We start from the raw sequence: 23,585 nt of genomic DNA on the forward strand, positions 1-23,585 counted from the left end.
CAAGTTTACCGCTACCGTGGACTCGACCTCAACTCGGACGTAAATGGCGGCGCTATACGCCTTTTGTTCCACTTTCAAGTGTGGTCGGATTGCGACCCAGCGGGGAATGCGGATCTGATCGAGCGCCAAGTAATTTTCCCGGAAGTCAACCCATCTCTTGCAGAATTCTTGAGGGAGGACATCGTACCAGCCTAGATCCTGGAGCCAAATGTCCTGCATAAACATCTTTGCGCGGACAATGAAAGGGGCTAGCCAGCCGGCTGGATCGAATAACTTGACAATTTTGGGAAAGGACGACGACCCCGAGGTCAATTCTGGAGGAGTGAAGAAATACTCATCAGACGTCGCCTTCTACCGCAGAGTATTGGCCGTGCTTTCTGCGTCGATTTCGAGAAAATCAGCCCGTAGGAGATGGTCAGTCTTGATGTCTGCCAAAATCGCCTTGCTATTGGACGTCCACTTCCTAAGTGGGAACCCCGCTGAACTCAGGGCCCCTGGAGCTCTCGGATAGCTGCGTGCGCCTCAGTCTTTAAGTCTGCCCCAGCGAGCACGTCGTCGACGCACATAAAATATCGGATAATCTGACTCGCCTGCGGATATCTCGACTCTTCGTCTTCGGCGAGCTGTTGTTGGACCCGTATCGCCAGGAATGAAGCACAATTGACTCCAAAGTTAACCGCCTTTAGTTCGTAGTCGCAGATTTCCCCATCGGAATTGCAAAACAGAATGCGCTGGAGAGGAGTATGCTTGGGGTCTACCCAAATCTGACGGTATATCTTCTCGATGTCGGCATTAAAGACGAAGTATTGGCACTTTAGGATTTGAATAGTTAGGTTGGACTAGGATATCATGAGGATATCGTAAAGGATGTCATTCAGACTGGTCCCGTTTGCGGAAGGTCCAGAAGCATTAAAAACTGCCCGCACCTTACTGGTTATACTTTCGCTGTTGAGAACGGCATGATGTGGAAGATAGTACGTGGCGGAACTGCGTGGACACTTCCTCCACCTCCCAAAATTTGGTGGGGAGCTGGTCCAGCGAGTCCTCGAGGGCGCAGGTAACTCGCGTGGAGAAGGCGGACATCCTCCGGGGGTCTGCGAATGGACTGGGCCTGTCAACTCTCATCTGAAAATGGTTTCCTGGCCGAAAAAAGATCCACAAAGGTTTATATTGCAGTTGCCGAGGAGAATAGACGGAAGAATGTCTGCTCCTAACAAGACATCAATCTGGGAGCTCTCAAAGAACTTGGAGCCCGCAAGGGGGATGTCCGAAAGATCCTTAAAAAGATTTTGTGGGATTGGATACGGGGGCAGATTTCCGGCCAGGTGCGGAAGAACATATGCTGCGGTCTCTAACTGTATCCCAGGTCTGGAAGGCGATCGAATCGAAAAATTACACAGCTTAGTGAGGTGACCGGTCACGGTTTGGTTTAGGCCGGACACTAGGGCCTAGATAGTCTTGAAATAAAGTCTAACTAAGTTGAACAGCCGTCTGTAATAAAGGTTGCTTTGGACCCAGGGTCAATCAGGGCTCGCGCTTGGAAGTTGCACCCCAGATGGCACACGTTAATGAGGGCAGTGCAGAGTAGAATGGCTATTGAACCGGAAGCGAAACTTACTTGCACATCTGAGGGATCCTCTGAGGCGTCCGTGCCTTCTGGAAAGGTGCGGGCCGAGTCCTGGCTGTCGCAGACGAGCTTGGAGCGGTCGCAAATGGATTGCCGCTGTGCAGCAGTGTTGCTGATACATATAAATAGATAGTTTCCGTTTCAAATTTTAAATTTGAAACTTTAAAGTGTTACCACCAACCCACCAACAATATTACTAGCCTCCTATCGATGCTTCCAACGAACACAGATCTGAAAAATGCTGCGTCGCCCATCACCAGAAAAGCAGTTTTGGAAAATAATGGCGGCACGACAACACAATAATAAATACACAATAAATAAATGTATTACTAATATATTTGATTTCCGTTTGCCACACGGAGTGGCCACATCTTTATTATATGACTTTGGCCGTGGAAGAACAATTACGAACAGTGGTGAAATTCACATATACACAGACAGTTCCTGTGCTCGAGGAAGAGCGTTGATTTTCATGCAGACACATGCGAAGCAAGAAAAAGTTAAAGTTTTACCCTAGAGACATGGCTGCCAATTCGACACCAAGACCAAATGGTGAATCTACATGTGAATCCAATGGTGGGTCAACTTCGGAGGACGACATTGAGTCCGACAAAGAAAGTTCAATAATGAGCGCATAGCAAAATGATCCGCAGAGCGACATTTACCGGGAGCTAATGGAAATGATGAAAAGTATAAAAGTGGATCAGGCAATCCAAATTCCATATTGGAGAAGCGATTGGTGAACATGTGCCAAAGTGAAATAAGATCTGCATGTGCAACATTAGAAGAAGAAGTACGGCGTAAGAATGTACATTCTGTGCAACCAAACAAGCACAATCAAGATAACAGGGTGATTACGGTACAAGAATGCAGCGCTACTGCGGGCGCAAACATCCCAGCTGCCATTGGAGGGACGAATGAACTCGGTGTCATTGGAGGCACTCAAGATCTTGGCGCAACTGGAGGCACAGATCACCCTTGTGCTAGTGAAGGCACATATAACCCTGCTGCCATAAGAGGCACGCATGGACTTTGCGCGACCTGTGGCGCTAACAAACCTTGTGCCACTGGACGCACGCACAGCCCTGCTGCCATTGATGGCAGGAATGGATTCGGTGTCATTGGGGGCACTCAAGATCTCGGCGCGACTGTAGGCGCAGATCACCCTGGTGCTATTGGAGGCACATCTAGACTCGATGGTATTGGAGGCACATACATCCCTGCTGTCATTTGAGGCACGCATGGATTCGGTGCGACCTTTGGCGCCCACAAACCTGGTGCCATTGAAGGCACACACATCCCTGGTGGCATTGGGGGCACTCAAGATCTTCGCGCTACTGGAGGCGCAGATCACCGGGGTGCCAGTGGAGGCACATACATCCCAGTTGCAATTGGAGGCAAGCATGGATTCGGCGCGACCTTTGGCGCCCACAAGTTGGGTGCCATTGAAGGCACACACATCCCTTGTGCCATTGGGGGCACTCAAGATCTTCGCGCTACTGGAGGCGCAGATCACCCTGCATTATGGGGACTTTGACCTGTTTTTTTGGCATAAATGTATTTTTTAAAGTTTTGCAAATTTTGAAAATTTTTTTTTTTTAATAGATTAAGAATTGATCAAAGATTTTAATTATGTAACGCAAATCTAAAATGAACAGTCCAATGTTAAAATTAACAGCTGTAAAGTCAGCTGTTGCTAACATAAAGGCCTAAAACCAACAAATTTGAAATTAATACTCATTCTTGAGGTGTGTACTATGTGTTTCTACTAATATGTTGCTTATTTTGTGCGTGTAAACTTAACAATTTGTATATTTAGCAAGTGATGTTCCCGTCCAACTTTCAAAATAAAATTTCAACTTTGAATAGTTGTTTAAATTTGTTTAGTAAGTGAAAGAACATGCCCTACAAACATATCGACGACAGACTTCTTGTAATTTTTCAAGGTTACTTATGACATGTTTTATAACAATTTGTTGCATAAATGAAAAATAAAAAATCATAAATAAATTAAATAAAATGCTGTATAATACCCGGCATGGACGGAAGGCAAGGCCCGTTGAACATCATATGAAAACTACCGCTGAAACGGCTCTGGCATTATGACGAATAAAAATAAAAAATAAAAATGACTTTTTTTTCAACGTTGAATTAGATACTGAAGAATATATTGGGTATTTTGGGTATATTGGGTAGAATTGGGTAATCCTGGCGCTACAGAAAACGCACATGGTAACAGCACTACTGGCGCATATGGTAATGGCGTTGCTGGTGGCGCATCGAATTATGGCGCTACAAGAGGAGGAGATTGTCTTGGGGCAAGGAAGACATGGTTTCGGATCTGCTGGAGAAGTATCGGGAAATCAACCCTTTAGAAGTGTACAGGAATGATAATATTGGTGGTGATAATTTGAATGGTAACTTTAATGGAAATATGTATGAGAATCAGCACTCTCAAAATATAAACCCACGAAAATTGATTAATTGGCCAGAATTTTATGGCAATCCAGAAACATGTGTTCTCAACAATGTGTTGAGAATCATCAAATGCATATAGGTATTCACAATTGGAGAACCTTATGTTGTTGCAAATGAGTCTAAAAGGGAAGAAGTTAAGGGCATATTAATTAATCCTGTTAATGTAGGATTTATTATGGAGCGACTAAAATTTACATATGGAAGTTTACATATTAATTAGTAGTCAGATGAACAAGGTCCATCAACTAGCAACCGTAACAGAAAATAATTTAGAAAAGCTATTTTTATTCGCTTCAAAAGTTGATAATCTAGTAATTTTCTTGAAATCGGCTAATGCTTCCATTTACAGAATCCGTCGTTGATAAAAAGCTTAGTAGGAAAGATGCCACTTAGCAATCGAATTCAATGGATTGAATATTCATCACAGATACTGTCATATCCCAATTTGGACGACTTCAGCCGTTGGTTACGTAATATGGCTAGAAGTATAGCAAGGGCCACAGTTACAGGTCCAATAAATAATAAAACCCCAAAGGGTGAATATAAAGGTCCGCAAAAGTCTGTGCTTCATTCCACTAAAAGAGAACAAGGTCAGAATCAAGTGGAATGCCTTAAATGTCATGGTGAATATTAGTTATATAGATGTGAGCACTATTTAAAGGCTGATGAGAAAAAAATGGAAAATCGTTAAGGATCTGCGATTGTTCTATGGCTACTTACGGAAAGAACATACTCTGTCAATTTGAAAATACAACCGAGACTGTAAGAAAAATTGATGTAAGAAGCAGCACCATGTATCATTACACCCAGATGATTCCCAAGAAAAATAAGAGAAAATTGAACAGAAAGAGGCTACATTCAATACGATTAATCCGAAAACCCAAAAATTGTTGTTTAAGGTTTTGGCCGTAGGGTCCGAAGCGAAAGTCACCGCGATTCTCGCACCTACAACCCGCGAGCAATCTTCGACTGAGGCACAGTACCAGCTACCTCAGTTCAACGGCATTCCATACTTCTAGAGACAGCTTGAGGACAAGCATAAATTGGAGGGGGAAGAGTTAACAACAAAAATGTTTAAATCCAGAACAATGAACCCCAATAAGCAAGCTTCAATCTGCAAGCTCAGCGTCTGCATAATTTCCTGCACACGCCAAACAACAATATAAATCAAACGTACGCATTTCTAGACGAAGGACCATCTGCTTCATTGATAAACGAAAACTTAGCAGATATGTTGACTTGAATTGAAGGTTGACTTTGAATTGGATAGAAAATCACGCAAAAGGGTTTTTATTAATGGAATGCAATCTTCGCTTTAGAGCTTCTGGGGCGGATAAAAAATGACTACGTATTACAGGAAATTTTGTACCTAAATTAGAAATACCATAGAAGTCAGTAGATTTTGGGAAACTTACAAAAAAGTACACACGGCTACAAAATTTGCCAATAAGCGGATATTCAGATGCTGATCCCAAAACTCTAATTGCAATTAATAATTGGCATTTGATAGAAAATATCAAAAGTATAGGTTTGGATACAAATCTAGTTGCTGCCAAAACGCCATTGGGTTTGCTTGTGTAAGTTAACAACCAAAATGTTGAAATCCAGAACAATGAACCCCAATAAGCAAGGTTCAATCTGCAAGTTCAGCGCCTGCATAATTTCCTGCACACGCCGAGCTGCCAAGTAGAATTCGATAATTTCCTGCACACGCCGAGCTGCCAAGTAGAGTTCGAAGAATCTGATTGGTAACAATCAGATCACCAGTGCAAGTGATTCCAAGAAGACTGCACCGATTTGACCAGCAAAACATCAGCCGATGTCGTGTCCTATTGGAAAGCTACGGAGCCGACGCCGATCCTCTGCCACCAAGGGCAGCGCAGCTCACAGCCAAAAAGACTCACAGCTTGCTAGGGACAGCTTAGGGTAATTTAGTTGCAAATTGGATTTATACAAATAAAGTCGTTCTTAACTGAACTCCAATATATTTTATTTTTTTACTTTGCTACCAGCAAAGTAATTAACTGGCGCCCGAACAGGGACCGGTGCGCGTACGATACAACAAAACGTTTTGTAAGTTCGCGGCTAGCAATAACATTTGCGCAACCGGTCAAAACGCAAGTGACAAGAACGCGCAACTCACGAAAAATTAACATTTCTCGTTCGTTCAAATTCACTGTGGCAAATCGAACTTAACTTGTTCATTTGCCCATCGGTGGACTCCAAGGACTGAAGGCAGGGTCACAGACCACCCCTCAACCCTGTACGCATCGCTGGATCCCAAGTAGTCTTCGTTAGATAAAAAGGATGAAATCCAGATCGTCGGAGGGAGGAGCCACATCAATAAGAGTACCCATGGTACTGTAAGCTTAGCCAACCAAATTTTAAAAACACAAAACTAACAAACAAATTGGAAAAAAACATATAAACTTAAGTGATCAATGATCAAACAAAGAGATCACAAAAGTGATATAACTAATTCCAACTTTACGATTCCCAAGGGACCCTCTAAAGTACAAGGAAAAACCAGCCACTGGTTATAAAAATTATAAAAGACACAAAAACATATTATTTTCAAGTAAAATCACAAGGTCTTACTAACCCAATTCAAACATAATTAGAGATAAGCTCCATCATTTGCTCCCTTGATCTTTTTTTAAACTCGACCCATTCTTAGTTCGGATTTACTAAGTGTTTTATGGCTAACGTGTACAACCTGATAAGACCCTCGATACTTAGTGCTGAAGCGACTAGACAACGCGTCAGACAACAGGAAGTACTAGAACACAAAAGAATCATGGTTGAAAATGTAGACAGAGCTGCATTAGCAGCTACAATTAGCGAAATCTTAGCACAACAATTACCAACAATTCTTCGGAAGAATTCGCAAACGTAACAGACCAGGTAATTGCCCCAGAAAAAGGGCACTGAGAGAAATTTTAAAGAACTTTTAGAAAGGGCAGTTTACGAGTACAATTACAGTTTTCATTCGGTTACAAAGAAACGACCACTAGAAGTATTCTTCGGTAGGAGAGACCCGGACCCGGACCAATACGAGACAGCCAGACAAGACAATACTGAAAGACTTAAAAATAAACAGGAAATGGACCGAACGAACCACAATAAGAAAAAAAAGGAAATACTAAACTATCAGCCAGGAGAGGAAATATTCGTAAAAATAAACACTAGATTAGGTTCAAAGCTTTCCCCAAGATATAGGAAAGAAATAGTTAAGGAAAACAAGCACGCTACAGTAACAACAGAATCGGGAAAAACGGTATATAAAAGCCATATCAAAATCTAAAATTGTTCAGGATATTACTATGGATTACGAACGATGTCAGTGGAACGATGAACCTTACAAACTATACGAACGCACAGATACTGACAATGAACAAGGGGATCGGAAAGCTTCAAACCTCAACAACTAAACTAATACACCTCATTAACCTCGACCAAATCCAAACCGCTTTAGATATTTTACATGAACATACGGAAAATAGCCTTAAATGCAGTCCATTATACGCTACCCTTCACCATGAGATAAACACTCACACATTCAGAACAATCACAGCCTTTCCCAAAACTCGAAAAACTAGGTCCTTAAATTATTGGCTAGGGGTCAGATCATGATGACCTGGTTATGATAGAGCAGAACTTAGATAAACTTATTGACAATAATAACCAACAGGTCATTGTTAACAAACAGTTAGAAGGAAGAATAAATAAACTCACTTCAGTATCTAACGCTCTCAGCAAATCTATTCAAAAAAGCAGTTCAGTAAGTATCGAGACGGCTATTAGTTTGCACAACCAGATTCGCCTTTTAAAAGAAGAAATTATTAACATTAAATATGCCATTCAATGGGCACGATTAAACGTAGTTAACACACTTGTATTAAATGAAGATGAGCTAATTGAAATCGACAAAATTTTTCAAAGAAATAATATGCCAACCCTATCAATGGAAGAAATAATGGAGTTTTCCGATGTGTCAATTCTACATAATAAAACAACACTTCTGTATATTGTAAAAGTTCCAATCTTAGAAAAAATACAATACCAAGACCTTATTATAAAACCCATGGTAAAAAACAATTCAATCATACACTTAAACTTTCAAGAAATCTTTGTTTACAAAAACCTTACCTATGGCATTCCCCAAACTTGTAAAACCGTAGAATATATAAAAATATGCGATAAGAAAAAAATTGTTAATATAAGTAATTCAAAATGTATACCAAAGTTAGTTCAGGGACAGAAAGCGCTGTGTAGTTTTAGCAATGCCGACCATGTACCCAAAATAGAAGAAGTCGACGATGGAATCATCCTTCGAAACGACTACGATGGAAACGCAATCTCTTGTGCACCTCTTATGCAGTTTACGTCCGAAGAAAAAAAAAGACTTAAGGTTCTATCTCTTGAAGCATTGGAAGCATTGCACATAAACAACACGAGAGCTGAGGAACATAAGAATACATTCAACGGTTAACAGCATTACTTTGCTAACGCTCTTTGGGATTGTGCTGGTTCTCATCCTGGGTTTGCACATCTATAGCCAACGGAAGAAGAGCATAACCCTGCAACTAGGTCCCACGCCTAGAATGGAAGCAAAAGTCACCGCGATTCTCGCACCGACAACCCGCGAGCAATCTTCGACTGAGGCACAGTACCAGCTACCTCAGTTCAACGGCATTCCATACTTCTAGAGACAGCTTGAGGACAAGCATAAATTGGAGGGGGAAGGGTTAACAACAAAAATGTTTAAATCCAGAACAATGAACCCCAATAAGCAAGCTTCAATCTGCAAGCTCAGTGTCTGCATAATTTCCTGCACACGCCGTGCTGCCAAGTAGAATTCGATAATTCCCCGCACACGCCGAGCTGCCAAGTAGAGTTCGAAGAATCTGATTGGTAACAACTTCCGCTCCCATTAATGCAAGTGATTCCAAGAAGACTGCACCGATTTGACCAGCAAAACATTAGCCGATGTCGTGGCCTATTGGAAAGCTACGGAGCCGACGCCGATCCTCTGCCACCAAGGGCAGCGCAGCTCACAGCCAAAGACTCACAGCTTGCTAGGGACAGCTTAGGGTAATTTAGTTGCAAATTGGATTTATACAAATAAAGTCGTTCTTAACTGAACTCCAATATATTTTATTTTTTTTCACCTTGCTACCAGCAAAGTAATTAACTTGTATGGCTCGAACGGAGACAAACAGAAGCATTTATCTCGATTATCAGTGGTCCTACATGCGTGTCCAAAAGAAGATAACTCAGATCAAGATATTAAAAAATGATTGAAGAATACTTCATAACGGAGAACTTTGAAGTAGTGATACCGAAAAAGCCTTTGGAATCAGCGGATATATCCAGAGCGAGGGTTATATTGAAAAATATAACAAAAATATTAGAACGAGGTTATGAGACTGATCTACTTTGGAAAAATGATGCGATTAAATTTACGAATAGCTACAAGATGGTTTGAAGATGTTCGGAGTAGAAAACAAAATAAAAACATTAGGAAAGATGGACGAATATTGCCATTATGGACAGAAAAGTACACACGGCTACGAAATTTGCCAATAAGCGGATATCGAGAAGCTGATCCCAAAATTCTAATGGAAATTAATAATTGTCATTCGATAGCAAATATCAAAAGTATAGGTTTAGATACAAATCTAGTTGCAGCCAAAACGCCATTGGGTTGGCTTGTGTATGGCTCGAACGGATACAAAAGGGAGGATTTATCTCGATTATCAGTGGCTCTACATGCGAGTCCAAAAGAAGAAAACTCAGATCAAGATATTAAATAAAATGATTGAAGAATACTTCACAACTGAGAACTTTGGAGTAATGATACCGAAAAAGCCATTGGAATCGGCGGATATCGATATCGCAATCATCGATAGTGTTTCCCTAAAAACCATGCTATTAAAAGGACCTGATGAAACCCCGCCATTGACTTCGATTCTTTTTAAATTCCGCCAAGGAAAATTTGCCGTATTTGCTGATATAAAGGAAATGTTTTTGCAGGTACAAGTTCAAAAAGAAGATCAGGATTCTTTAAGATTCCTTTGGAGACATAACAATCGTAATGCTCAGCCTGAAACATATATGATGACTGTCCTTATATTTGAAGCAGCATGCTCTCCCTGTTGTGCACAATACGTAAATAACATAACGCACAAGATGCTGAATGTTTCAAGGAAGAAGTTATCGATGCCATTCAGACGAAGCATTATGTAGATGACTACGTTGCTAGTTTTGAGTCCGAGAAAAAAGCATTGGTGATCAGTCAGGAAGTCAAGAGAGTACACAAGATGGGAATATTTGAGCTCAGAGGGTTTGTATCTAATTCCAAGCAAATTCAAGAATTGTTAAATGATACAAAAGAAAATGGCGCGGTGGAACAAATCCACAGACAACATTTTGGGAATGTATTGGGATAGTAATTCTGACAATTTTGTTTTCGATCTCAAATTGAACCGTGTCGACAAAGAAATTGTAAAGGGAGAGAAATGCCCCACTAAGCGCCAACTACTAAGCCTTGTGATTTTTGTCAACAAAAGATAACATCGAATTGCACATTTTCGTTAATGGAAGCGTAAAGGCCTTCGCAACCGTAGCTTATTGGCGAGTAACTTGTGGAGAAGATACTAAATTAGTCTTTATAGCAGGCAATACCAGATGTGCACCATTGAAGATGTTATAAATTCCGAGACTCAAGTTACAAGAAGTGGACTTAGGAACACGTATAAAAAATACCATTTTAAAAGACCATGACGTGACTGCGATTACACTATGTTCGGACTCGGGAACTGTGATTTCTTGGATACAATCAGATCATCGACAGTTTAAGCCCTTCGTTGCACATCGGGTCACCGAAATACTGGAATCGACTGCTGAATATAATTGGCGATGGGTGCCCACTCATTTAAACACAGCAGACAAAGCAACAAAGTCAAGCCCCCGTCCAAAGTGTTCTTTCGAAAACGAAACGAACGCTAATCCAGGTCCCGAATTTTTACTTGCTGAACAGGATACATGGCCGACAATGGAGTACAGTTCAATCGCAGATGACAGTATTGAGAGGCCTAAAATCACAATGACTGTAAAAACTAACCAATGTGTATATATCAGTAGATTCTTGAGTTATCTAAGGATGAATCGTGTGATGGGATGGGTTTTGAGATTTGCTTACAACTGTCAGAAGGAGATTCAACACATTGAGAATGGAGAATTGTCTACACATGAGTTAATTCTCGCTGAATCAAAATTGTGTAGAATGGTTCAAAAGCAAGAATACGCGGATGAAGTGGCTGACTTACAAAGATTAGAATCATTTTCTAAGAGCAGTTCGATTTACAAGCTTTCTCAAAAACTAAACGCATGTGGAGTATTAGTTGTGGCGGGAAGAATTGACTATGCCATCGCTATACCAGAAACACAACGTCAACCAATAATATTACCAGCCCGACATAGCTTCACTGAACTTATTGTGAAATGGTTTCATGAAATCTATCATTATCAAAACGACGAAACCATTGTAAATGAAATAAGACGCAAGTTTTGGATCATAAATCTACGAAAAGCTGTTGCTCGAGCAAAATCAATTTGTCTATATTGCAAAAAATTCCTTTAATGGGTCAATTACCCAAGGAGAGAGTAACTCCGTATCAACGACCTTTTACCTATACAGGGCTACACTATCAGAGCCATGCACTTAGAACTAGCTGCCAATTTGTCAACAGATGCTTGTATTCTATGCATAAGGAATTTCGGGAACAGAAGAGGTATTCCCGTAACAATACGATTAGATATGGGAACGAATTTCATCGCTGTTAGTTGTTAACCAACAAGCGTCTATTTTCATAGCGATCCGTAAGGCCTCGCCAGGCTGAACTAAACCCTTCATTTGTCACCGGTGCCTTTGACACAATCACGTGTGCACCGCCACTCGTCTTGGCAAGCAAATTAAATAACCTTTCCACTGGTGTGAGACGAGGATTTTGGATATATATCGCGGTGAAAAGGTCTCTGAATGTGGGCCACCGAAAATAATCATCAGCGAAAACTTCGGTGACCACTGGCGGTAGACGACACCCTTTCGTCAAGGTGTGCCAACACTGACGGAAGCTTGAGTGGACTGGACGGCCGCCTTTTCTATTATTTCCTGAAGATTGGCAACACACCTCGAATAGACAGAATAACAGTAGCTGTATTTGGATCCAGCACTGTTAAGGTGGCGGGATCCTCGGCAGACTCGGAAAGGAGGTCAGAGCAGTTATCATAACCCTTCTTCACATTTTTCCAAAGGGCCCGGATTTCGTCCAGATGGACTCGGCCATCTTCGGATCTTCGGCACATCTCTCAGGTTCCGAGGCGCCCGGAGGGTGGAGGTTAGCTTCGAATAAACTAGCTCGGTCCGTCGTGGCAATAAACCTTTTTAGGGCGACATCTACCGCACTTTGCGTAATTTTTGCGACCGATCAAGTAAACCTTGATGAGAGACCGGTATTGACGGATTCGTTGCTTTTTGCCCTTTTGAATAGTGGTGGCAGCCTTTGGCTTTACTGAGACGGCCGCGGAGATGCGGATTGGGACCTGTCCAAGCGGATCGAGGGATCGTACGCGGCTTCTTGTCGCCTCCCGTGGGCATTCTCATAATCGACTTCTGCTGATCACGGCTTGTCACCTGACTTGAGCAACGGGTGCCTTGGAAGAAGCGTCCAGACGGTCACACTAATGCCCTTGGTGCGACAAGTTTGTCGTCGCTGAAAGAAGAGAAAAATTACGGCCAACCGCTGAAGCCGGTTGAAACAACTGGGTTATTTAAGAAGGGCGGAAAACGACAAAAAAAGGGCCCACAAAACGCGTACCTGCAAATAACTTGACTCCAACAAACAAACACTACCAATATGTTTCGCGCCCGTCCGGCGCAAACGACGATGCACGACCTGTGTGGCACACGAATAAAAGTGCGCCGCGACTCTGGAGCGGATCCGAAACTTGCAAAAGTGGCGCGGACTCGGGACACCACTGAAGAAAATTCGGTCAGAAAACGGTTAAATTGAAACCCTTATGATTTTGTAATTATGGTGTTTTTGTCTCGCTTTTAATTTGTATTTATATTAATTCGTAATTTAATAATTTTGTAGCGAAGGTTAGTTCCTGGAAAATGGCAGATAATATACGTATATGGAATATATGGGCATGCATTTATATGTAAGGGCACAGTAAAGCGTCGAGATGTGGACTGTATTTGGATGTATTTAATGTCTGTAAAGGGACAGAAAAATTATATGGCGAAAAAATGGCACACAACAAGATGAGAAAAAAAAATATCGCAAACACGTCGGACTGTCTGGCGAACAAAGAAATTCGAGAACAAAGTGCACACCAGTTGTAACTATGTATGATGTCTGAGCATATGTAAATATGTATGTTGTATGAACATACGACCATTTGTATGTATGTAAATGACCGTTTGCATGTTGAAATAAAAGCGAAAAAAAGCGAAGCGAAGACGGATTGAAAAGAAAAATGTCGATCGATGAGATGAACTGAATTTCTCACCTGCAGTTCTGTCAGGAAAATTTACGGATGTGGAATTGACACGGAAAATAGTCTTACAGCAGTACGACCGAAATTGAATGTTCGGAGCTCTGCTGAAGACCGGCAGTGAGAAAATTTAAGAAGGCTCATACTTATCTGAACCAATGGCCGGGAACTGCTGGCAGACGGGAAGAATATCCGGCTCGAAGGACCAATGCTTGTAGAGGGCGATCGTCCTCCAAAGATAAGTGGCAAGCTGTTGGCGAATAGGTAAACTCCCACGGCGCAGAGAAAAAGTCGAAAAAACACCACCCAGGGGTCGAAGAAGAAGCACAAAGCGGGGGCGTCGACCTCGCACATGCTGCCAAGCATTTTAAAAATGTTTTGATTATTTTTCTTTTTTTTCTCGAATATATTATCTGCTTTGTTACATTCACTTGTGACCTAAAATGTAACGGTGCCGGGAAAATTTGGTGATAAACAGCTGCAAAGGGTTATGATACACTGGGAGAAATCACGAAATAAATTGTGAAATTAAATGTTTGAAAACTAATTGCAAGAATTAACTTAGGAAAGAATTAATTGTGAACTTTAAAATTAAGTAACGCGGTGGCTGACAACCTCCACCGCAAGTCAGCCCACTGTCCCATCCATGACCCGTGTCCCATTTCTTTTTATACATTTTTTTCTGTAAAGAATACTGGCGGGACTGAGGTCCATACCAGCATAAGAACTACTTAACAAGGCAAACAGTAAAGAGTTTTTTTTAACAGATTCAATGCGGTCCGAGTAAACAAGACATTCGGATCCTTATACTGCGACATAATTTAGCACCGTTTGCGTACATAAGCACACGCGAATATTTTATTACTATGGGAAGATCGTTGATAAATAATGTAAAAAGGACCGGCCCTGGGTGGCTCCTTTGTGGATCTCCGGATGTGACTCGGAGAATACAAGAAAGCGAGTTTTTAAAGAGACCCCTTTGCGTACTGCCGTTCAGATAACTTAAAATATGCCAACAATATTTTGAATTTTTTTTAACACTTACACAAATTAAGTTTAAGGCAAAATATGACACTTCACCGATGACATACCATCCCAATTATAATTATGGTCCCGGCACTGTAGCACGGATTACTTGAACATTCGTACCATTTTTACGATCTCTACTGGGCTGAAGGTAAGAGAGCGGTTTATGAAATAAATCTAGTGTAAAACATTAGTTAATGGTCAAACTGCATTTTCTTTGTTGCTATCAGTCTGACTCAATGTTTTTTTAATAAAAATATTATAGACCATTTTTCGTATGCCTGACTAAACTCAACGAACTTCTCTTCAACATACTAAATGGTCAATTTTGAGAATATGGAAATAAAATGCATACAACGGGTTGTAAAAGAGTTGCAAATATAATTTCGCAGCGTAGACAGAGAAAATATCCTTAGTCAGGGACTAAGGATCTAAGGAACTTTCATCGCACCCGCAATGAATTCAGTGTTCTTTATGAGGAACTTGGACCCAAATTTCTAATAGCCGGGGACTGGAATGCACACCATTAACTTTGAGGCTCTCGAAACACTACAACCAGTGGAAGAGTTTTTGAACACAGGAACACCAACCCGCTGCAGGTGTCCCAGGCCAAGTTCCTCAGGTGGAAAATTTGGCGGCCGTGCCGGATTTTAGAAAAGCTTTCAGAAACGGTTCCTGCCACTGAAATGGTCTGGGAAACGAGAGGAGTCTTTGCCATAACGGGGAGCGACCGGAGACTGCCAGGAGGAATCTCCGGAACTAGGTTGTATATTGCAGGTCCAAGGTAGCAGAGTCATCGCGCGAGTGCAGATTGAGGGTCAGATGTTCAATGGCATACTAGATACAGGAGCCAGCAGAAGTTTTGTGAGCGACAGAGTCGTTAAACGCGTAGGTACACCTGATAACGTACGGACTATACGCACCCAAGTAAGCCTGGCCGAGCCTGGCTCACGGAAGAAAATTACCAAGTCACTGGTAGCAAATGTCCAGTTGGACCAACGTTAGGTCAGATTTCCATTCTTAGTTTTACCCTCAATAATGAAAGATGTGCTTTTAGGCATGGGTTTTCTCTGCGGCGTGTCCGCCACTCTGCAATGTGGTCGCGCATGTCTGCAACTTAGCGCCCTTCCTTTAGCCAATACCAGGAACGATTTAGTTCTATATCCGCTTTTTATACCCGTTGCTCGTAGAGTAAATGGGTATACTAGATTCGTTGAAAAGTATGTAACAGGCAGAAGGAAGCGCTTCCGACCATATAGAGTATATATATTCTTGATCAGGATCAATAGCCGAGTCGATCTGGCCATGTCCGTCTGTCCGTCCGTCTGTCCGTCTGTCCGTCCGTCTAACCGTCTGTCTGTCCGTCTGTCTGTCCGTCTGTCTGTCCGTCCGTATGAACGTCGAGATCTCTGGAACTATAGAAGCTAGAAAGTGGAGAGAAAGCATACAGACTCCAGAGATATAGACGCAGCGCAAGTTTGTCGATTCATGTTGCCACGCCCACTCTAACGCCCACAAACCACCTAAAACTGCCACGCCTACACTTTTGAAAAATGTTTAGATATTTTTTCATTTTCTTATTAGTATTGCAATTTTCTATCGATCTGCAGAAAAACTTGTTGCCACGCCCACCCTAACGCCCACAAACCGGCCAAAACTGCCACGCACACACTTTTGAAAAATGTTTTAATATTTTTACATTTTTGTATTAGTCTTGTAAATTTGTATCGATTTGCTAAAAAACTTTTTGCCACGCCCACTCTAACGCCCACAAATCGTCAAAAACTGTCAGTGATAAAGACTCTTCTTCACACTTCCACTAGCTGAGTAACGGGTATCAGATAGTCGGAGAACTCGACTATAGCGTTCTCTCTTGTTATAAATAAATTCCCTGCGAAGCCGATTTTTAGCATCGAACCCACAGCATCAGAACTCCAAGTCATCGAGGGAGATGGCAGTATTGCCAGCTACTGCCCAGCCGAACCGGAATATTTACCCGACGCTGGAGGAGCACTGGCCGGTATTAAAGAGACTGATGAAAAGGAAGCCCTAGAACCATGGGGGAAGAAATTTCAAGTCGAGGAGTTGACCTCAACATGCGGGATGATAAGCCAATTAATTAGAGGTATTTTTCCAAGAATATAGCGATGCACCGGATTATTGATGAGCAGATTGACGAGCTGTTACGCAACGATTGCATAGAGCCCCCACAGTTCGCCAATCGTACTCGTGGGCAAGAAATCTGGAGAAATGGGACTTGGCGCAGATTTTCGATAACTAAGTGCTGCTTCCATTCCAGATGCGAATTCGCTGCCACGGATAACATATTCTGAATCGGCTATGACATGCGAAGTACATCTCTACACTGGATTTGAAAAGCGGATATTGGCAGATAGACCATATTGGCCATAGGGACCAACCCATTAAACTGCGTTTACAGTGCCAGGGCGAGGACTGTACCATTGTAAAGTCATGCCCTTTGGCCTTCACTCAGCACCAGCCACTTTCCAGCGGCCGCTGGACAGCGTTATAGGTTCCGACATGGAGACCCACGCATTTGCATACTTGGATGATATTAGAGGAGCACCTACAGGAAGTATTCCGACGGCTACGGTAGGAATACCTGACAAGAATACGGCAGTCTTGGTATCGCGTCGTGTTACCGCAGATTCGTGCCAACCTTTGCCAGTATAGCCGATGACTGTTTTACTCAAGAAAGGGACGAAATGGCAATGTCAACAGGAGCAGCAGGATGCATTTCAGGAACTAAAGAGGAAACTCACGGAGGCACACGTCTTCGCTTGTCCGGACTTTAATAGGAAGTTTGTCCTCCAAACAGATGCCAGCGACATAAGACTAGGAGCCGTCATAATCCAGAGGATCCAGGGGGAAGAACGAGGCATCGCGTTTGCTAGTAGACGTCTCATCGCGGCAAAGAAGAATTATTTATTGGCCATCAGGAATCTTAGGTGCTATCTAGAAGGATATCAATTTAAGATGATAACGGACCATCTCGCCTTGATATGGCTCAACTCAATCGATAATCCTACCGGTTAAATCGCCCGCATGCACCTGGTACCAACGGATGCTGAACCTTGTTCAGTATAAACCTTTAGTTTTCGGAATTTGTCCACGAGAACCAGCAGTTAAATTACCATATTCACCATAATCACCCGACGACGAAGACTCATGAAAACTTTGCGTGGCCAAGGAACACCGACAACGAGTTCTGTCGGAATGCCACGATCACTCCACGGCAGGATATAGCGAAATCAAGAAGACAACTGCCCGGATCACCTCTCCAACATAACTAATAAATATTAGTAGTGCCTGTAAAAGTTCGTACCGTTCGTCAGTCAGCAGTCCTCACTGCCCCACAAGAAAAAATTGTTTGCAATTCCCGACTACAAACAACGCAGATACTAGCCGCTGAAAAATTATTTTTATTTAAACAATATCTAACATTAAATATTTAATTTCTATTAATGAAATGAAATTTACTAACTGTATGAAAATAAAATAAGCACGGGAATATTGTTGCTATATATACTGATGGAGTTATACATATGTCGAATTATCTTCGTCTCCCATTAGAGCGTAACGCGTTTCAAACTTTTCACAGGCGACCACTCAAGCATACTGCCCTGCTCGTTTTCTAACAGCCTATACGATACCTCGAACCACACTCGGCGGCAACGTCGCGACGCATCGTCTCGCCACTAAGCAGGCGACGCGTCGTTGTCGCCCCGCTCCAACGGTACTTGCAGAAAAACGACGGACAACCACAATGCAAAGACGCAAAACATAATATGATGAAATAATTCAAGTTCATGCGTAATCTTTGTACTCCGACACGGCCATCCTGACTCTAACAGAACCTCGTGTTCCATTTAATTGTCTTTTTATAATTTTATTATTGTTTATTTATTTTTTTTAAACAAAAGATTTAATATTTCCATTTCAAGGGAATTTCACAAAACAGTATCAAGCCTTTTTAACCAATATCTTTACATAATTCTTACTATAATGTAATTTTTAACAAAATCAATTATTCTTCTTCATTCAACATTACAAATTCATTGCCCCACACGCCATGATCAAAACAAACATCAGCTTGTTTTGCACTTGCGCTTACATTATTTATCTGGCCTTGTTACTCTGCCATTTTCTTTTGATTTCAGTAAATCTTTCATCACCTTTATTGGTGTGCTCCACTTTCTTCAGTGGCTTCAACATTTTCATTTTCGCTCTCTTCACATACATTCAACTCCTCGGGCACTTGCCCCTCTGGCATTTTTCTCAAATCTTTATGTGCATATTTATAATTTCTTTTATTGGTTAAGGACTTTAAAGTGTACCTGTCACCCTCCAGAACCTGTATTATTTCAAAAGGCCCCTTGAATTTTGCTCACGATTTCGGCTATGTCCGAGTCTCGACGCTGTTCAGCAATGAGTCAGTTGCTTGAAATTTCGGCTAAGTTAACTCTCTTCTCTTCAATCACCTTTACAGCACTAGTAGACTTCGATGAGACAGGATTTCTTAACAAAAAGTCAACATGTGCCATTCTTTTCCCTTCTCTATACTGAATTTCAATGTGTAAATGATTGCAAATAAGCCCACCAACGTTGGGCTTTAGGGGTCAAATCTTGTTTATTTCTTGACGCCTTTAAAGAGTTACAGTCAGTGAAAACAGTAAAGTTCCTACCCAACAAATGATGCCAAAAATATTTGATTACAACAGCTAAAGTTTCCAGCTCGTACGAGTGGTATCTTGACTCTGCAGGTGTAGTAGCTCTGCTATAGTATTCTATTACCTGGGGCTTGTCGTTAATTTTGTGTAATAAAATTTCACCATAGCCACTGCAACTTGCATCCGTATACAACTCAATTGGATATTTTGGGTCAAAAATAACAAGGACTGGTTTATCAGAGTAGAAATAACCTTTTTCCGTATCTGTCCATGTTCCGCTTTCCAAATAAATTTATTTTTGTCAAACGGTTTCATCAACTGTGAAAATCCCTTAATAAACTTGTCGGAGCAGTAATTTATGTTAAAAATAAATATTTGTAATTTGTAAACTTAGATAAAATGTAAACATAGCATAACAGCTAATATGAGAGCTTAATTGTAGTTGTGCTCACTGGATTACTCTTCTACTGAGAAGCTTTATCAGTCGTTTCGTGAGCATAACCGTGAAGCTTACACAGTCGTAAAATTGAAGTCGAAGCCGCCAGCTGCGCCCGCGCAAATAAACGCATTAAAATCGAACCTTTCGTCTATTTTTGCTAGCCGCCAGTCCAAATTTTCATCGGGAAAATTCTTCCGATTTTTCATGGCGCCCGAACAGGGACTACGGCTAACATTTGTTTAATTTTTGCGTGCGAAAAAACGAACAAAATAGTGAATTTTTCGTCGTCTCGGCACTTGTTCTGTTTTTTCTCTATTGTTGGCGAAATAACCTAGCTGGTGGAGTTCGGCGAGTTTTTTTGGATTTGGAACAGGAAAGTCATTGGAAATTATGCCAAATAATAACCAGGTATTCAGTGCCAAAAATTAAAAATAATAAGCACTCCACTTTTTGTGTGTATTGTGTGCGTTTATAATTCTTGGCATATGTGGTAAATTGGAAAACCAATTTAAATCCCAAACAAACCACCACCCCCAAATAAAAAATAAAATAAAAAGTGAACTGCCTTTGACAAAACTTATGGTGTTAATTTCTGTGAAAATTTGGAGAAATTTATGTGCGTTACATACATACGGTCAAACTGCAAAAGTTCAGTAAACCTACATACATACAAATACATAACGCCAGTTTGCCGCCAATTTCGTTTTTCTTTTGTGCAGTGCAGAACAGTTATCTGTCTGCTATATACACGGTGTCAGTGGCCAACCATATATACCTCGCAAATTGGTTATTTTCAGCAGTACATACTGTGGCAGTGGCTCTCAAACCGTACATAGTGGAAAGTTCCTGCAAAACTCGGCAGTGAACTTAAGCCCTGCTCAAAGGAAACCTAAGCCCCCACCTATTTACATAAGGGAAAAAAGTTCAAGCGCCCTGGTCAACAAAATTGTTGCGCTGGTCGGGGACGAGAATTTCCATGTTGTTCCGCTTATTAAAGGGAACATACAAGAAACAAAGGTTCAAACGAAGTCCGAAGAACACTTCCGAGCTGTGTCTAAGTACCTGGAAGACACAAAAAAGAACTTTTACACCTATCAACTAAAAAGCAGCAAGGGACTGCAAGTTGTGCTAAAAGGTATAGAAACTGACGTCACCCCCTCTGAAATTCAGGAAGCCCTTAAGGCCAGGGGCTTCTGTGCCAAAAATGTTAGCAATATTGTTAACAGAAACAAAAAACCGCAACCACTTTTCAAGGTAGAGCTCGAACCAGATAGCAAAGCCTTAAAGAAAAACGAAGTGCACCCGATCTACAAGCTGCAGCTCTTACTGTATCGAAGAATCACCGTGGAAGAACCCCACAAACGCAACGGCCCTGTTCAATGCACAAACTGCCAAGAGTATGGACACACCAAGACATACTGCACACTTCGGACGGTCTGCGTAGTCTGCGGAGACTTCCACAACTCCGTAAACTGCCCCGCAAACAAAGAAGACCCCCAAATGAAATGTGGCAACTGTGGAGGAAACCATACGGCAAACTACAGAGGCTGTGCGGTCTACAAGGAGCTGAAGAGTCGCATGCGACGAGCGACAGCTACGCACCAACAACATTTCGCCAAGGCAGCCAGATCATCTTTTGGGCAGCTAGATACAACCAAGGGAATCTCCTACGCCGAAGCACTAAGAACAGGCATGGAAAATCCGCCCCAGCCTCACTCAGAAAATGCTCAGCAGGTTCCAGTGCAGCCGCAAAGCAAATTGGAATCTATGATGTTCACCATGCAACAAAGTATGATGGAACTTATGTCATTCATGAAAACAACCATGCAAACCCTTGTTCAGAACCAGAACATGGTAATTCAGTTGCTTGTAGCACAACAGTCCAAATAATAAATGACTAACCTACGTATATCCATGTGGAATGCCAACGGTATTTCACGGCATAAACTTGAAATAACTCAATTCCTAAACGTAAATCACATCGACGCCATGCTGCTGGTTGAAACGCACCTCACAGGGAGATATAACTTCTATATAAGAGGTTATACCTTTTACCGCACAGATCATCCGGATGGCAAGGCCCACGGCGGAACGGGCATCTTAATCAGAGAACGCATCAAACACCACTTTCATCAAAGGTTTGCAACAAATTACCTGCAAGCCACGTCCATAAAAGTGATCTCAGGAAACGGCAACCTTTGCATTGCCGCTGTCTACTGCCCACCTCGATTTAATATCTCTGAAGGTCAATTCATGGACTTCTACAACACTCTGGGGGATCTCTTCATAGCCGCACGCCAAACACACGCACTGGGGATCACGCCTCGTGACTCCCAAGGGAAGGCAACTGTATAAAGCACTTAAAAGGTGAGCAATAAACTGGACTACGTTCCTCCTGGTAGCCCCACATATTGGCCTGCAGACCCAAAAAAGATCCCAGATCTAATTGATTTCGCGGTGACAAAAAACATCCCACGCAATTTAATAAGCGCCATAGCACTACCGGATCTCTCATCTGACCACTCGCCTTTGTTGATAAGCCTTCTTCAAAGCCCAGAAATTGCGGACCACCCCCACAGGCTGACGTCGCACAACACTAACTGGATGAAATACAGAAAGTATGTGAGTTCCCACATTGAGCTAACTCTCCAACTAAATATCGAAGCGGACATCGACTGCTCCACCGCCGCACTGGAAGAGGTACTCGTCACAGCAGCTAGGATCTCAACCCCTAAACGGAAGGATGGGGAATTTAAGAAGTTCAAAACCAACCGGCAAATTGAACAGCTGGTTCTGGAAACGAGGCGTCTGCGACGAGCGTGGCAAACCAGCAGATCGCCATGTTCAAAGCAACGTCTTACTGAAGCCACCCGGAATCTAAACCGGGCCCTGAAGCAAGAAGCTGAAAATGAACAACTTAAATATATTGGAAAACTCTCGCCAACTAGTACAAAGCATCCCTTGTGGAGGGCTCACCCAAAATCTAAGCTCTCCAATTGAAACCGTCGACCCGCTAAGAAGTATTTCAGGTCGCTGACCGCGTCTGGCTCGAAGGACTTATGCATAAAATTTAAACTCACTTGCCTGGGTACACTCAACTCCTTGAATCTTACCTCTACAACAGAGCATTCGCAGTGAGGTGCAATAAAACCATATCCGACAACCACCCTATCGAAGCTGGAGTCCCACAAGGCAGCGCACTTGGCTCAACTCTATACGCCCTCTACACAGCGGATATTCCCACGAGTGACCGACTAACAACATCCACCTTCGCTGACGAAACTGCAATCCTCAGCCGCACCAGTCGGTCCACCAACCCAACTCGCCAAACACCTCATGGTGTTTGCACAAAAGTGCAAGCACATAAAGTTTACTCTTAACAGACAAAATTGCACTCCACTCTGCCTGCATGCAGATCCCCCAAGTCAAAGAATTAACGTATCTTGGCATCCACCTCAACAGACGCCTATCATGGCGTAGGCATATCGAATTAAAGAAAGTTCACCTAAATTTGAAAGCCAGCAGCCTCCACTGGATCATAAACGCCCGATCGTTCTTGTGTCTGGACTACAAGGTCCTGCTCTACACCTCCACTCTTAAGCCAATCTGGACGTAAGGCTCCCAGTTTACTCACTGGGGCACCATGGTATATTCGAAAGCAAAACATTCACAGGGACCTCGGCATTCTCGCAGTAAAAGATGAAATAGACAAGCAAGCGTCGTACAATGAAAAAATATCTGCCCACCCAAATCCCCTTGC

General features: G+C 42.2%; 1 protein-coding gene across 1 annotated transcript; it reads right to left on the reverse strand.

The window, feature by feature from the left end:
• Nucleotides 1-485: 485 nt before the first annotated feature.
• Nucleotides 486-1,083, reverse strand: LOC122625601. The gene is made up of 2 exons (XM_043805687.1): nucleotides 979-1,083; nucleotides 486-839 (listed from the first exon to the last, which is right to left on the reverse strand). The coding sequence occupies exons 1-2, from the start codon at nucleotides 1,081-1,083 to the stop codon at nucleotides 486-488; spliced, it is 459 nt and encodes a 152-aa protein (XP_043661622.1).
• Nucleotides 1,084-23,585: the final 22,502 nt, after the last annotated feature.

The sequence above is a fragment of the Drosophila teissieri genome, unplaced genomic scaffold, assembly GCF_016746235.2.
Source record: "Drosophila teissieri strain GT53w unplaced genomic scaffold, Prin_Dtei_1.1 Segkk13_quiver_pilon_scaf, whole genome shotgun sequence".
Classification (NCBI taxonomy): Eukaryota; Metazoa; Arthropoda; class Insecta; order Diptera; family Drosophilidae; genus Drosophila; species Drosophila teissieri.